The following is a 15,925-nucleotide window of genomic DNA, read 5'->3' as shown; positions in this document are numbered from 1 at the left end:
TGGGAGACCCAGATGGAGTGCTGGGCTCCTGCTGTTGGCCTGGCATTTGGGGACTCGACCAGAGGATGGAGATGTCTCCCTCTGCCTGCCAAGTAAATAAAACAAAATGCTTCCCCCAGGCTGACCCCTCTCACCTCTACCCCACTAAGCCCTTCGTGTCTTGCCAGAGACTGCAGTGGTGCCCTATGCTTGTCCGGCCCCCACCGCTGCCCTCAGGAGCCGGAGTCCTGCTTTCCCCGCCTGCCTCCCCTGCTAGGACGTCGGGGGCTTTGCTCTGCAGAACACTGGGGCCGAGCCCTGTGTCTGTGCAGAGCAGGCTCCACGAACACTTGCCGCATGGCTGTTTCGTTCTTCTGCGAGGATGTTAGCTCCTAGGGGCGAGGGCTGGGCTTGTCCTGTTCACGGCGCAGGCCCAGTGCCCAGCACACACCAGCAGCGTCCAGGTGAGGAATCTCAGGCCCTCGTCCGAGGCCCTCCCTGATGCAGGGCAGCGGAACCAGGCCGGCAGCGGGCTCCCCTCAGCCTCTGCCGCCCAGCAGCTCCTCCTTGCCCCATCCGCGAACACAAGAGCCCAGGCCCTTTGTTCACTGAATAAACACGGTTTATTACTGAACTGCACTTTCACCTTCACACAGACTATTTCAAAGAGCTGGAACAAGTGTGGGGGAGGGACTGGGGGCGGGACAGGTGCCCCTCAGGAGCCAGGACCCCTGGGCCAGCGTCTGCAGACCAGGGCAGGGAGGAGAGGGAGGGGAGCGTTAGGCCGTCCAATCTCTGGGCACCAGCTCTCCACGTGCACGCGCACAGCAAGCCAGCAGCTCCGCACACATAAATACAGACACGCTTAACAAAAATAGTATATCATCTGCACAAGGAATAAAAACTAGTCTCGAATATGTACAGCAGAGAGCCTAGGGCGGCCAGGGCTGGGCCGGGACCCCCAGGGACGAGACAGGCCAAGGTGGGGCAGAGCAGACAGGGAGGCCTGAAGGGTTCCTGGCCAGGCCACTCTGACCCTGGCAGCCAGCTGCCCAGGCTGGGTGGGAGTGGGCACACATCTGCCTGGCTGGGCCGTGTCGGCCCCACCCTGAGCCCCTGCCCAAGGCTCTCCTTCCTGCCCTTCCTGCCTGAGGTAGGGAAGACCCTAGGCTCCCACAGCTGCTCCCACAGCTCCCCTTCACCTCTGGGCCGAGGCCCCTGCAGCCCTGGACCCCACGGGCAGCAGTCCAGGGCAAAGTTGCCACAGGCCGATCTTGCGGGAAGTGAGGCAGCTGAGGCCAGCTCTGGGGCGTCTGTCCTGGGCCCAGTTGGTCCCTCAGTTATGGTCACGGGAGCCAGGGGAGGGGAAGGGACGGGTGGTGCTAGACTGCAAGGTCACCCTAGCTTTGGCATGCGGTGCTCCTGCAGCTAGAGCCCCCTCCCTCCAGGGGCTGGCGTCGAGCCTGAGGCCTCTGGAGAACATTCGACTGGGAGTGGGGGCTCTGGCCAGGCCAGAGAGGGGAAGGGGGTCCTGGTCCCTGCTCATCTCAAGCAGCCTGAATCCCTAACTAGTTCAAAGTGGCCTCTACACGGCTCTAGGGGGTAGGGAGGCAAGGAAGGGGGGCCCAGGCCCAGGGGAGATGGGAAATGATCAACTCTGAGGCCACAAACATCAAAACAAAGGCAATCTAGTCTCTCTAGGGAAGAGGTTCAGGAATCTTTCCAGCTCCCTAGCAGGTGAGCACTCGGGTGCTGGGCAGCAGGGAAGGGTCTACCCACTGGGCGGACCCTCGGGCGTCCAGCCAGAACTCCCCCACCCCGCCTGCCAGCCTCCATCGGGCAGCTCTGGGGGAAATTTTGTGGATTCCGAGGCCAAGAGAACGGAGGGGTGGGGGAAGGTGGCTCTCTCAGAAGCGTGGTAGTCTAGGAAGCTAACTGCAGGGACCAGGCCTAGGCCCAGCCCTGGGCTGCATGTAGTGGTTCTCCGGGTGGCAATGGTGGCCGGATGGAGGGATGTGGCGGGAGCAGGGCAGGGGCGGGAAGGTGAGTGGGTGGTCAGTGTCTGGTCATTTCCGGCTGAAGAGGGAGCCCAGCAGAACCACGCCAGCCACGGTCATGCCCGTCAGGAACCAGCGGTTGAAGCGCTCCTGGCCCTTGCGGCTCTCGGCTGCTGCGTTGTTGCCGTAGAGTTCCACAAACGTGTCCTGCGAGGAGACAGAAGGGAAGGCACGTTGGAGGTCGTGGACAATAATGTGGCGATGGAGGAAAGGGGCCCTGCAGGCGACGGCCATGGGGACCCCACAGCCTGCAGCCACCAGCGGCCCCCGAGGCCAGTTCAAGGGCTGAGGGCTGCCCTCTGTGGATGACCGACCCCCACCACTGCTGACGAAACAGGTGCAGAGTGGACAGAGCTTAGTCCGAGGTCTGACAGTCAGGGAGGGGAGCTCGCTCCAGAATCGAGGAGGGACCGACAGGTGGCTGGAATGCAGTGCAGGAGAGGGGATGGGGAGAGGGGGCCCAGGGGTAAGCAAGGCCCAGGCCAAGTGTGACCTGGAAGCCACGGAAGAGCCTGGAGCTGAGTCCAAGAGCACAGCAGAGCCCCCAGGCCCCAACCCTTCTCCGACTGCGACAGGGGGAAGGGGAGGACACAGGAGTGAACTGCCAGAGTGGTTCAGGGCTGGGGGAGGTTTGGGATTTTCAGTCTCTACCTGTGGTGGGAACATCTGGCCCAGTGTGTCAGCAGCTGGGAGGAGCAGGGCAGAGGGCAGAGGGGGTGACAGTGATGCAGGCCTGGGAGGCCCTGGCCAGGTCCCCCCACCCAGGGGCCATGGCTCTGGGCCCAAGAGGAGGTGAGCACAGGAGGGAAGCACAGGACTTGGGGAAGGTGGGGCTGCGGGCTGGAGTGCAGCCGCGGGCAGGGCATGGACTGCACCGTTTTATGAGTGAGCTTCCCAGCCAATTGTCCTTTTATCCTCCCAACGATGCCATGTGGACTATAATCGCCCAGTCATCAGACCAGGAAGCTGGGCCACTCAGGTAAGTCACCCAGCTTCTGGCAGTGGTGAACCTGAATCCAAAGTGGTCTCTGGCACCTAGAAACAAGTGCTCAGTGTGTCTGTGGGATGGCTGAGTCTCTGCTGGCTCCACAGCCTTGCTCTCGCTCTCTACCAAGAGCCCCTACGTGGGCCTGGCATTGTGGCACAGCAGGTTAAGCCACCACTTGTGGCCCTGGCATCCCACACTGGAACACTGGTTGGAGTCCAAACTGCTCTGCTTCTCATCCAGTTTCCTGCTGATGTGCCTGGGAAGACACTGGAAGATGGCCCAAGTACCTAGGCCCCTACACCCACATGGGAGTCCCGGATGGCATGCTCGGCTCTTAGCTTCAGCCTGGTCTAGCCCTGGCTGTGTGGGAGTAAGCCAGCCTTCCCTCTCTCCCTCTGCCTTCCAAATAAATACACACACCTTAAAAGAAACTGGCCGGCGCCGCGGCTCACTAGGCTAATCCTCCGCCTAGCGGCGCCGGCACACCGGGTTCTAGTCCCGGTCGGGGCACCGGATTCTGTCCCGGTTGCCCCTCTTCCAGGCCAGCCCTCTGCTGTGGCCCGGGAGTGCAGTGGAGGATGGCCCAGGTGCTTGGGCCCTGCACCCCATGGGAGACCAGGAAAAGCACCTGGCTCCTGGCTCCTGCCATCGGATCAGCGCGGTGCGCCGGCCGCAGCGCGCCGGCCGCGGCGGCCATTGGAGGGTGAACCAACGGCAAAGGAAGACCTTTCTCTCTGTCTCTCTCTCTCACTGTCCACTCTGCCTGTCAAAAAAAAAAAAAAAAAAAAAAAAAGAAACCATCACCACAGAGCTGCCTCCGCCGGCCTCCACTTCCACCTGGCTCCAAGTCCCACCTGCCAGTCTGCTCACTTGTGATGCCTGCCTGGCCCCACTTCCAGTCTTAACGATCCTCCCAGTCCATGATCCACACAGAAGACTTCTAGGAACACAGGTCAGATGTGGATTCAAGTCCTTTGCAGCTCCCTGGGCACTGAGAAACCAGTGTCTCACTTCTGTGTCCCTGGTGCTGAGCACAGTGCGACATGCACTGAGCTGCAGACTTTTTTTTTTTTTTTTTTTTAAATTAGGCAGAGTTAGACAGAGAGAGAGACAGAGAGAAAGGTCTTCCTTCTGTTGGTTCACCCCCCAAATGGCCGCTACGGCCGGCGTGCGCGCCGATTTGAAGCCAGGAGCCAGGTTTCTTCCTGGTTTCTCATGCGAGTGCAGGGGCCCAAGCACCTGGGTCATCCTCCACTGCTATCCCAGGCCACAGCAGAGAGCTGGGCTGGAAGAGGAGCAACCGGGACTAGAACCCGGTGCCCATATGGGATGCCAGTGCCGCAGACGGAGGATTAACCAAGTGAGCTATGGCGCTGGCCTCAAGCTGCAGACTTATGGCTGCAACAGCTGGAGCTGAGCCAATCCTAAGCCAGGAGCTTCTTCTGGGTCTCCCACGCAGGTGCCAGGGCCCAAGGACTTAGCCCATCTTCTACTGTTTTCCCAGGCCATAGCACAGAGCTGGATCGGAAGTGGAGCAGCCAGGACTCAAAATAGCCCCCATATGGGATGCTGGTGTCCCAGGTGGCAGCTTAACCCACTGCACCACAGCGCTGAACCCTGAGCTGGACTTGACCATCTCCCACACATTTCATTCAAGTCATACTGGTCTCTCTGCTGTTCCTCCGACACTTCCTGCCACATCTACTTGCTGTTCTCACTGCCTTGAGTCCCAGCTCAACACTCACCTTACCTCCTCCCTTCACTCACCACTGCTTAAATGTTACCTCTTCAGATGGGGCCGATGTGGCATAGTGGGTTAAGCTGCCGCCTGAAAATGGCATCCCATCTGGGTGCTAGTTCAAGTCCCAGCTGCTCTACTTCCAATCCAGCTCCCTGCTGATGGCCTGGGAAAGCAGCAGTAAATGGCTCAAGTGCTTGGGTACCTGCTACCCATGAGGGAAACCCGGAAGAAGCTCCTGGCTCTGGCCTAACCAGCCCTGGTTTTTGCAGCCACAAAGTCCCCTCCTGGGGCCAGCGCTGTGATGTGGTGGGTGGGGCTGCTGCCTGCAGTGCCAGAGTCCCATATGGGTGCAGGTTCGAGGCTTGGCTGCTCCACTTCGATCCAGCTCTCTGCTATGGCCTGAGAAAGCAGTGGAGGATGGCCCAAGTCCTTGGGCCCCTGCACTCGCATGGGAGACCTGAAAGAAGCTCCTGGCTCCGGACTGGCATAGCTCTTGCGTTGTGGCCATCTGGGCAGTGAACCAGCGAATGGAAGAATGGAAGACCCCTCTCTCTCTTTCTGCCTCTCCTTCTCTCTCTGTGTAAAGTCTGAATTTCAAATAAATAAAAAAATCTTAAAAAAAAAAAAAGTCCCCTCCTCAGAGAGGCTTCCCTACCCACCGCTGCCTCTCTCCACCTACTCCTTCACCTCACGTTAGTCTTCTGCTCAGAACTTTGCATAACCAGATTCTGATTTGTTTTCATTGTGATTTGTCTGCTGTGTGTCTTGAGGGCAGAGTCCCTGTCTTGTCCCTACATACCCAGTGCTGACAAGTGTCTGCTCAGCGGTCACATGCCACACATTTTGGTTAATGACAGATGCTTATATAATAGTGGCTCCACGGCTAGCACCGCGGCTCACTAGGCTAATCCTCTGCCTGTGGCGCTGGCACCCCGGGTTCTAGTCCTGGTTGGGGCACCGGATTCTGTCCCGGTTGCTTCTCTTCCAGTCTAGCTCTCTGCTGTGGCCCAGGAAGGCAGTGGAGGATGGCCCAAGTGCTTGGGCCCTGCACCTGCATGGGAGACCAGGAGAAGCACCTGGCTCCTGGCTTTGGATCGGCACAGCACGCCGGCCGTAGCACACTGGCCGTAGCGGCCATTGAGGGGTGAACCAACAGAAAAGGAAGATCTTTCTGTCTGTCTCTCTCATGGTCTAACTCTGCCTGTCAAAAAAATAGTGGCCACACAAGATTATGATGGAGCTAAAAAAATAAAAATCCCCATTGCCTGGTGATCCTGTAGCAATTGTAAGGTAGGGATGCTGGTGCGAACAGACCCACTGCACTGCCAGCTGTGTAGAAGCATAGCACAGAGGCAGGCGTCCAGCCTCGCAGTTAAGATGCCTGTGTCTCACAGCACAGTGCCTGCAGGTCTGGCTCCTCTCAATGCAGGCCCTGGGAGGGAGTGATGATGGTTCAAGGAACTGGGTTCCTGCCATGCACACAGGATGGTGTTCTCAGCTCCTGGCTTTGCCTGGAGCCCATCCCCAGCCACTGTGGGCATCTGGGGAAGTGAATCAGCAGGTGACAACTCGCTCTCTCACAAATAAATGAATTTTTTAAAAAAAACATCATGTACAATACTCAGTACTAGATAAGGACAAATGACTGTCACTGGTGTACACATTTACTACATTTTCTAATCATGACTTTATGATGTGCGCCTTCTGCTTATTAAAAGAAAGAGCGCTGACTGTAAACTAGCGTGCTGCGTTGCGCAGCCGCAGCCGGACACCTCCGGTTCTCCGCGTCTCTCACTTGCAGCATTTCTCCTGTGCCAGCACCACGGAGCTTTCTCTAAGTACTCCGCTGTTTGCACAACAACAAAACCGCCCAGCGGCACACTTCTCAGAACGCACCCAGTGAGGCAGGACTACACAGCAGAGCGAACGCACTGCCTGCTTACTATAAGCAGGCTCTGTCACCCTCATTCACAGAGTCAGAGACCCGAGTCCATTTTATAGGCGAGATGCAGGGAAGACCGAGTTCACCAGAGGGCAGGGCAGGATCAGACGGCAGGACTGCTTGGCTTCACAGGGAGTGTGGCCATGGCGGTTCACAGCCCTCCGGGCAGGCCTGGGGGATACCAGGACAAGGACCACGCACAGGGTGGCACTGAGCCCTGTGTCTGCAAGGACAGCTGCGGGCATGGACGGTGCCCCCTCCCCTCCTGGCCAGTCTGTGCAGTTTGGCAGACAAGGAAACTCTTACAGGAGGTTTCATTTCTTTGCCCCCAAGTTAAGTGGGCCCAGGTGATAGGGGAGTGCTCCGGGCCGTGGGAAGCATGGGAGAAGGGAAGCCGTCGCTGGGAGGCCCCGCTCTCCCAAGGGGCCAAATGTCCCACCAGAAACCAGGGACACTGGAAGTCACAGCCAAAGTGGGAGGGGCTGGCTCCCTTGATGGGAACTTTCCTGAAGCTGCGGGCTGGCAGCCACCGGAAACTTTCAGCTCTGGGGCTGGGCTGGAGTAAACAGGCCCTGTCCCCGCAAGAGCACAAAGCGTCCACTGTCCAGGAACAGCCATTCCAGGGTGGGGGGACATTCTCCTCTCAGCGCCACGGAGAAGGGCCCGGCAGCCCCAGCCCAGCGCAGGCATTCTGGCCTGCACAGTCTTCCTCTCCACCAGGAGCTCCTTCTCCTGGGCGGGAGGAGGGTTTCCAAGGGGTGTGGGTCCTGGGGACTGCTTTTGCAGAGAGCACACCAGCAAAACGGGGCGTGCTGTTCCAGGGCGGGTGCTGGAGAGGCGGTGGTGTGGGTATATTTAGCCCATGGTTCACACAACACACTTGGAAACAAACACAGCCATTTTCTCAGCGGGCGGCTGCTCTGGGTAAATAAACAGGATCGCAGACCAGGCCTGGTCTGGGAAAGCAGAGATAAGCCCCCACTGCTCAGGGCCTCCCCTTGGATGTGGTCAGGCCCAGCATGGTGGGCAGGGGAGGCGGTGTTCAGGGTGGTTACAGGGAGGTCTCTGATGTCACCAAGGTTTCCAGGGAACCCAGGCCAAGGGCCTGTCTGTATCCTTTGCTTCAGTTGGAGTACTATTGCTGGGGCAGATTTCTTTGTAGCCGACCACTGCCACGGGGATCCATGTGGACTTCCACAGACTCTCGGCCCCATGGGTCAGCAAGGCCAGTCCAGCCACCCATGCCAGTTCCCCACGGCTGACCTGTGGCAGGGCCTACACTAGGAACCTGGGTCTCCTGACTGGGGCCACTTTCAAGGTTCCTCCTCCAACACTTGAGTGCCTCCATGAGTCCTGGCCACACACAGAAGGGCCCACACCACAGTTCACAGAATGCTTTGTGTCCTGCACCTTTGCCAACACCATGTCTGCTAACTGGTCACCCTTGCCACATCTTTCTCCTGCCCTTAGCCAACACCTCCTCCCCCTCACGGCCCCTTCCCTGCCCCTCCCTTCTCCAACTCTGGGATGAGCGTCTCCTTTGGGGTCCTCGGACCGCTGTGCATTGTCATGTTTACTGAGCACCTACCATGTTCCATGCCCGGCAAGAGAAACACAGCAGCGAACAAGGATGTCCCAGAGCTTATGTTCTGTTTTTTTGTTTTGTTTTGTTTTGTTTTTTTAATTAATTTTTTTGACAGGCAGAGTGGACAGTGAGAAAGAGAGAGACAGAGAGAAAGGTCTTCCTTTTGCTGTTGGTTCACCCTCCAATGGCCGCTGCAGCCGGTGCACTGCGCTGATCCGAAGGCAGGAGCCAGGTGCTTCTCCTGGTCTCCCATGCGGGTGCAGGGCCCAAGCACTTGGGCCATCCTCCACTGCACTCCCGGGCCATAGCAGAGAGCTGGCCTGGAAGAGGGGCAACCGGGACAGAATCTGGCGCCCTGACCAGGACTAGAACCCGGTGTGCTGGCGTCGCAGGTGGAGGATTAGCCTAGTGAGCCGCAGCGCCGGCTCTGGTCTGTTTTCAATGGCAGTGGGATCACTTCCAAAGGGGTGAAGTGAAAAACTCTCCACAAGGTCATGGTACATAAAAAGAGAGGGTGTAGGTCACGGTATTCAAATTTCATGGGAGACCCATTAGGACAAAATTGTCTAAGACTCCTGGGAGGTGGAAGATATGAGCAAATTAAAGGCGGAGAAACAGTGTCCTCTTGGGAACTGGAGGGAAGACAACAAGAAAAGGCAAGACAATGGCAGAAATGATGAATTTTAAAGAAAATTAAGTCAAGGGCAGTGATAAGGAAGTACCTGGAGGTTCCTCTGAGGAAGTTAAGGTTTGAGCTACAACCTGAATGAGCAGGCACTGGAAGCCCTGGAAGGGTTAACAAAATACTGAGTGAGAAAGACCATGTTCCAGCCAGGGCAGCAAGTACCAAGGCCCTGTGGCAGGAAGAAGAGCACTCCCTGGATAAAGCCCTCTGTCAGTGCACTGGTCCCCTGCATAGAGTGCCCGGAATGAAGCCTGCACCTCCCACACAGACAGACTGCCTCTGACTGCCTCTCTGCCAAACAAATGACGCTGGTCACCCTGCAGCCACCTGTGTCCCCGCACAGGTCAGGCAAAAAGGCTGACACAACGGGAGAAAGGGCCTAGGTGCCAGGGACCACGCACACGGCCAAGGGCTGAAGTGAACTCCCTGCCTGAGTCTGGCCCACCTCCCAGCTCCGTCCCTCTGCTCTCTCACCTCCGCAGTCCGTGTGTCCTGCCAGCAGCGTGACTTTGAACAGGTTCCTCCTCGTCTCTGCCCACACTGTCCCTGACAGCTGACCTTTACTGGCGTTGAGTGATCACCTGTGCCAGAAACAGCTCAAGCACGCTGCCCTGACCACACGTCCAACATGCTCGCTTGAGATTATTCCCTGAGCTGTCTGCCCAGTATCCTGTGCGGTTTGTCAGCTGTACCTCTAGAATCTGGTGCTATACCCAATAGAGCAGGTGCCATCTAAACCAATGCTTTAGATGAACAAAGGAATGCTTCCATTGAACCCGTTTTACAGATGTGAAAATGCAGGCTCCGTAGCTTACCCCAGATCCCTATCTAGGAAGTGCTGGGCTTGAGTTCTGGCCTCACTCATTCTGATGGCCAATGCTGCCATCTCCATCTCTGTCACCTCCACCCCAGAAAACCTGACCTCCACACAGGGCAGCGGCAGAGCGTCTGACACTTGCTGCACACCTGCCCCGCAGGACACTCTTCTTGGCAGTGCTGTGGATGGTTCACTGGCTACCTCCGTGCTTTGTTGGTCAATGGTGTTAACTCTTCACCCACACAGCTGATGGCCCCAGGCCTTCTAATCATATGACCTGCGCAGCATCACGTGGGGAGCTGGTGACCTGGCCGGGATGACCACACCAACAATCTGGCCCCAGTGCCTGTGCTCCTGACCTTGATGCAGCGCTCTGCTCAGTTTCAGAAGGACAGCACTTCTCCAGCCCCCCACCCCTGGACCAGGTAAGTGCACTTCTGAGACTGAGGCAGGGCCTCAACCCAAGCCCAGGTGAATGGAGGCTCAGACACAGAGACCTGGCTGAAGTGCTAAGCAGCGAACCCAGTTTCAAGCCCAGTATGGCAGACAGGAAAGCCCAGATCCAGGCCAGTGATATAGCTCTGGGTCCTTTTAGGAGGGGAAAGTGGCCTGAGGCCACCAGCTCGGGCTTCAACCAGCTGAGGGGACTGGGTGTCACAGGAAGAGGCAGCAAGGAGGACCAGGAAGTGATCCCTCTGTTCTGACTTCCGTGTGGACTAGGGCCCATGCCAAACAGGCCCTTCCTCCCTCCCACGTGACTCTGACAGGCCGAGGCCCACGGTGGCTTCATTCCTGCTTAGGTATTTCAGGAAGAGGTAGGTGCAGGGCAAGGGGCTCCTAGCAGCCAGGGACAGTGCCAGGACACCAGGACTGACCTGACCCCAGCATTGGCACGGCTGGCACCAGCAGGCTGTGAGTCACTGCAGAGTCATTTTCTGCTATGGCCTCAGTTTCCCTGAGGGAGAGGCAGAAAAGTGCTTGCTAAGTAGACAAACAAGGCCTGTCGCTGATCCCTGGGAGGGGGCAGGAAGGGGGTGGGGTAAAGTGGAGGTCTTATCACTCTCTTGGCGGGGAGCTGCAGGCGGAGGCTGGAAGAAGCAAGGTTTGTGGTCGGATTCCACTTCCTTTGGCTTCCCCTGGGGAGCCATTGGGCTTGGATGGAAGACAGGAAAGAAACACAGCCTTTCTCCTCTACCCTGGGGGAGTACAGCCTGCATGCAGGCAACTTCCAGGCAGCTTGTGGGGTAGGAGGTAAGAGGTGGGTGGCCAGACTGTGTCGGGGTCAACACCACAGTCCAGCCAGCCCAGTTGGGAGCGCTGCTGCGGCCTTCTGCCTGCTGGGCCTCAGTTTCCCTGCCTTGACCTCACAAAGCAGTGGCAGTGAGATGGGGCGAAAGCACCTGAAGCCAGGTCACCTCGCTGTTACTACCTAAAGGAGGTGCAATGGGTGGTGGGGCCCAAGTGGTCCGTGTCTTAGGGAACACTTGGAGGCACCCTCACAGCAAACTTCACGGCCATCTTCCTGCAGCCCGGCTGTCAGCTGGCAGCCTCCCCACCCCCCCGGCCATTAGTTCTAAGAAGGCAGCCTGACAGCTGTGCTCATTTCTCAGAAAAGGAAGTGGTTGTGCCGGTGGGAGATAACACCTCCGCTGGGGAATGGAGAAAGCTATCGGCAGCGTGCGCGTGGCTCTGTACCAGGGTGCGGACTTGTGGGCACAGGACTCAGGGCATTCACGGGGCGCAGAGATGCTCATTTAGGGCCTCACGACCTCCTCCCCTGCAAGTGATGAAAAAGCAGGTACCAGGCCTGGTGCCGAGTGGTCCATGTGTGAGAGCTCATCAATCTTCAGTTACCCTGCTGCAGGAGTGCTGCTGTTACTCCATGTTACAGACGAGCCAGCAGGTGCACAGAGACAAAGTCACCACCCCACACCCATCAGGTCCCACAACTCCGCAGTGGCAGACTCAGGATTTGAATCGGGGCTGTCTGGCTCCAGAGCCCTGGCATTTAATCTCTAAGTTGCTGAGCGGCTGTTCTGTGCCTGGATGCATTCATTCCCTGGACGGTGGGGCCTCTCTCATCTCCTCTCTGGAGATCCTGTTCTCCACAGGTAGATGGCTGCAGCCCTCCATTCTCCCAGTGTCCAGGTGAAAAGAACCATGGCTCACAGCAGGAAGAGTCAGACTCAATACAGGCCTTACAACACACCCACCCAACTGTCCATGTGATACCCTTACCCCCCACACTCCTCCTCACAGATACAGCTCAGAAAGGTGGAGTGTCAAGGCCACACAGTGGGTCTGTCTCCCTCCAAATGGCCACATACACAGGATGTCATGGGCACATTTGGACACTCTCTGTATGCACTTGGATGGGGGTTCCTTCCTTCCTGGGTGGAGTGTTTCATCTTGGGACAGCCCCACTAGAAAACACAACCCTTGCCTGGGAGCCAAAGCCTTTCTCCCTCTGTCCCCCACAACTGGTTGGCCTTAGTTCTCAACCTCTCTCTGCTGCTGCTCTTCTGCAATTCTGATGTAAGAACTACACAAGGCAGCAAGGGCAGGCAGAAGAAGCGTTGCCAGCCTTGCCTGGAGCCCTGGGCCAGTCTTGCTCCTCTCCTCATTTGTAAAATGGAGATAGCATCTGGACCATTTAACCAGGTAACCATTTAAAAAAATTTTTAGATTTATTTACTTATTTGAAAGAGTTAGAGAGAGGCAGAGGCAAAGGCAGAGGCAGAGAAGAGAGAGAGAGAGAGACAGAGAGAGACAGAGGAGAGAGATGTCTTCCATCTGCTGGTTCACTCTCCAAATGGCTGCAATGGCTGGAGCTGGGCCTATCCGAAGCCAGGAGCCAGGAGCGTCCTCTGGGTCTCCCACACAGGGGCAGGGTTCCAAGTACTTGGGCCATCTTCTGCTGCTTTCCCAGGCCATAGCAGAGAGCTAGATTGAAAATGGAGCAGCCAGGACTGGAACCAGCACCCATATGGGATGCCAGCACTGCAGGCTGCAGCTTAACCCACTATGTCACAGTGCTGGCCCCACAAGGTAACTTCCTATTTCTCTACTTATCTGAGTAGCCAGAACACAGAGCAGGCAGCTAATAAGAAATCTGTTGTAAAAAAATTTTCATTCTATTTGAAAGGTAGAGACAGAGATCTTTCCAAATACCTAAAAACAGCTAGGGCTGAATGAAGCTAAAGCCAGGAGCCTAGAACTCAATCCACACCTCTCATGTGGATGGCAAGAACCCAAATCCATGAGCCATCATCGGATGCCTTCCAAGTTGCACACTAGCAGAACGCTGGATCAGAAACAAAGAGGCTGAGACTCAAGCCAGGTACTCCAAGCAGCGTCTTAACCGCTGCACCAAACGGCGGCCCCACCAACTAATCTTGTTAAAGACATTTAGCTTTAAATTTTGTATGTGTAAAACGGGACAAAAATTACCTTATTTCAAAAAGAATACTGGGGTCAACACTGTGGCAGAGAAGGTGAAGCTCCGCCTGCAGTGCCAGCATCCCATATGGGCACCGGCTGCTCCACTTCCGATCCAGCCCCCTACTAACGCACCTGGGAAAGCAGCAGAAGATGGCCCGAGTGCTTGGACACCTGCACTACATGGGAGACCTGGAAGAAGCTCCTGGGTCCTGGCTTCAGCCTGGCTTAGCCCTGGTTGTTGCGGCCATTTTGAATCAGTGGATGGAAGCTCCCTCTTTCTCTCTTTCTCTGTATTTCTGACTTTCAAATAAATAAATAAATAAATAAAATCTCTCTCTTTTTTTTTTTTAAATTTATTTGAGAGGTAGAGTTACAGACAGAGGGAGAGACAGAGAGAAAGGTCCTCCATCTACTGGTTTACTTCCCAAATGGCCGCAACGACTGGAGCTGGGCTGATCCAAAGCCAAGAGCCATCTTCCACTGCTTTCCCAGGCCATATCAGAGAGATAGATCGAAGTGGAGCAGCTGAGACAAGAACCGGTACCCATATGGGATGCTGGCACCACAGGTGGGTGCTTAAACTACGATGCCACAATGCCAGTCCCAAATAAAATCTTTTGAGTCTGGGAGTTTTCTCCCTGGCTTCAGGGCCTTCAGGTCTTTCTTGGCTTCCTCCAGGCCAGGCTGCTCCATCTCTCACATGCCATGCTCTCCTCAGCCTCGGGACCTTCACCATGGTAGTCCCTCTGCTGAGCTTCTCCTGCTTACCTATTAGGTCTGAACCCCTCAAAGGAGGCCACTCACTTCCTCCCCCACTGGACCATGGACTCCGTCCCCAGGCCTCGTCTGGTGCTGGGCTCAGGGGAGGTGCTGAAGAGCATGACTGGTGGACAATGAGGAGGGAAGAGGAGAAAGACCACTTCCTGCTCGCGATCCCCATCCCCAAGGCTGAGATAGCAGGCAGCTGGGCAGGGCGCAGGGCATTCTCCTGACAGGAAGCCTGCTTGGGCCCAGGAAGGAGGACAGGAAGCTATGGGGAGGATTTAGCAAAGGCATCTTCTGTACTGTGCTGAGACAACAGGCAGAAGGGATTGGGGTAGCAACCTGCAAGAAATAGGACCATCCTCTCCCCCAAATTCTGCTTCCTTCTAGGATCTTGGCCCCCAAACTCTTGCTCTAAAGTAAAAGCATCTCCTCCCTCCTTTCCAACAAAGGTGATGCCCACTCTCTGGCTGGGGCTGACCAGTGCTGGATGCTGCAGAGGAAGCAGCCCTGGGCTGACAGTCAGTGGATGAGGGTTTTGTTCCCCAGCTCCATCACTGGGTTGCTTGGGATGAGTCTATCACCCTGTCTAGGACTGTCCCACCCATGAGCGGAAGGGACTCTCTCAAAGGACTCCTCCGAGTGCTGCCACATCAGGAGGATGGAAGCAACTCACACATGGACCAATGGTGACTACCTGGCTTCTCCCTCTCCAGTGCACCCAAAAGATCCAGAAAATGGTACCTAAGGTAAAAGGCAACATTCCAGAGTATAAAGACTTGTTGCCACAAAGGGTCTGATCCCCTCCACCCCGAAGCCTGTGGAATTACAGAGGATGGCTGCAATGAGTACAGCCTATGACCCAAGGCAAACTCCTGCCCTCAACCTCTTCACCCCCCTCTCTCCACTGCCTCCAACTAGTCCAGACAAGTCCTGGGTATTTTCAGCCACCTTTATTTGATCGGAAATGTTTGGAATTCCACAGAGGGCCACCAGCTCTAGAGGATTTGGGGATGGAAGCAAATCTCTACAACACCCTTCCCTCCCCACCCCTCCACGTGAATGCTCACACACACACCCCATGTAACCCAAAACTCAGAGCTGAGTGCTCCTGCAGGGCTGCATTTCCTACATTCCGGCTCCTTTCCTTTTCATCTCCACCCAGTCTACCCGCCTCATCCACCACCAAGGTGCCAGGAGGGCTGCAGTGCTGGGTGTGCAGCCACCGAGAGAGGGGCCGCCCAGAAGCCTGCTGGTCCCCGTCAAGACCCGCAGCACTGGTAGACCGCAGAACTAGGAGGCTGGGGAGCCATGCACTGTCCCAGCCGATGCAGCAGTCACCTTTGTTGTAGGGATGTCTGGTTCAATCCTTCCCTGAAGAGATGGGACACTCGGAGGAGGTGAGGAGGCAGGACCTGGCCTGGGGCATCCTGCCTCTCTGCTGGAGCTGGGGCAAGCCCCTTCCCCCGAGCCCACGTTCTGGCTGTACAAGAGAAGGGCTCGGCAGCAGAACTCAATAGCGCTAGCATCCACTGCTGACACAAAAGTCCGCAGGGACATTTTACCAATGAGAAAACGGTGAGGAAATTCTGCCCGAGGCCCAGTACCAAGCAGGGACATTCAGTCTCCAGCGAATGGGAAGTGTGAGGAGGTCTTTACCAGGGCCTGCCTGCCTCCCCCTTTCATACACCCAGTACTTCAGCTGCTCTGCGCTTGGCCCCTGCCCCACAGCCCGAACCTGGCCATTGTTTTGGAAATGTGTGTGTTTTCTAAGATAGAACAGGATGTCTTTGGGAGCTGAGCTGCCCTGTACAGATGCAGAAAGGCCCAGAGAAGCTGCCCTGCTCAGCTCTGCACACTCACCACATTTTTACCAACAGGCACTGTGCAAGGTGCTGAGGATAAAGGAATAACTAATCCTAAGAAAA

At 56.5% G+C, this 15,925-nt stretch overlaps 1 protein-coding gene across 6 annotated transcripts in view; it reads right to left on the bottom strand.

The window, feature by feature from the left end:
- Positions 1–579: 579 nt before the first annotated feature.
- Positions 580–15,925, bottom strand: part of BCL2L1 (BCL2 like 1) — a 58,550-nt gene continuing 43,204 nt past the window's right edge. For 5 of the 6 annotated variants that reach the window (XM_008256139.5, XM_008256140.5, XM_008256137.5 and 2 more), the window contains exon 3: positions 580–2,183. In XM_008256139.5, coding sequence (XP_008254361.1) covers positions 2,046–2,183 — 138 coding nt within the window. In that variant the 3' untranslated portion in view covers positions 580–2,045. 6 annotated transcript variants of the gene reach the window in all.

The sequence above is a fragment of the Oryctolagus cuniculus genome, chromosome 11 (assembly GCF_051225735.1).
Source record: "Oryctolagus cuniculus isolate XC-2025 breed Fujian yellow rabbit chromosome 11, ASM5122573v1, whole genome shotgun sequence".
NCBI classification, from domain to species: Eukaryota; Metazoa; Chordata; class Mammalia; order Lagomorpha; family Leporidae; genus Oryctolagus; species Oryctolagus cuniculus.
Note: the sequence above shows the minus strand (reverse complement) of the source record. Positions and strands in the feature narration are given on the sequence as shown.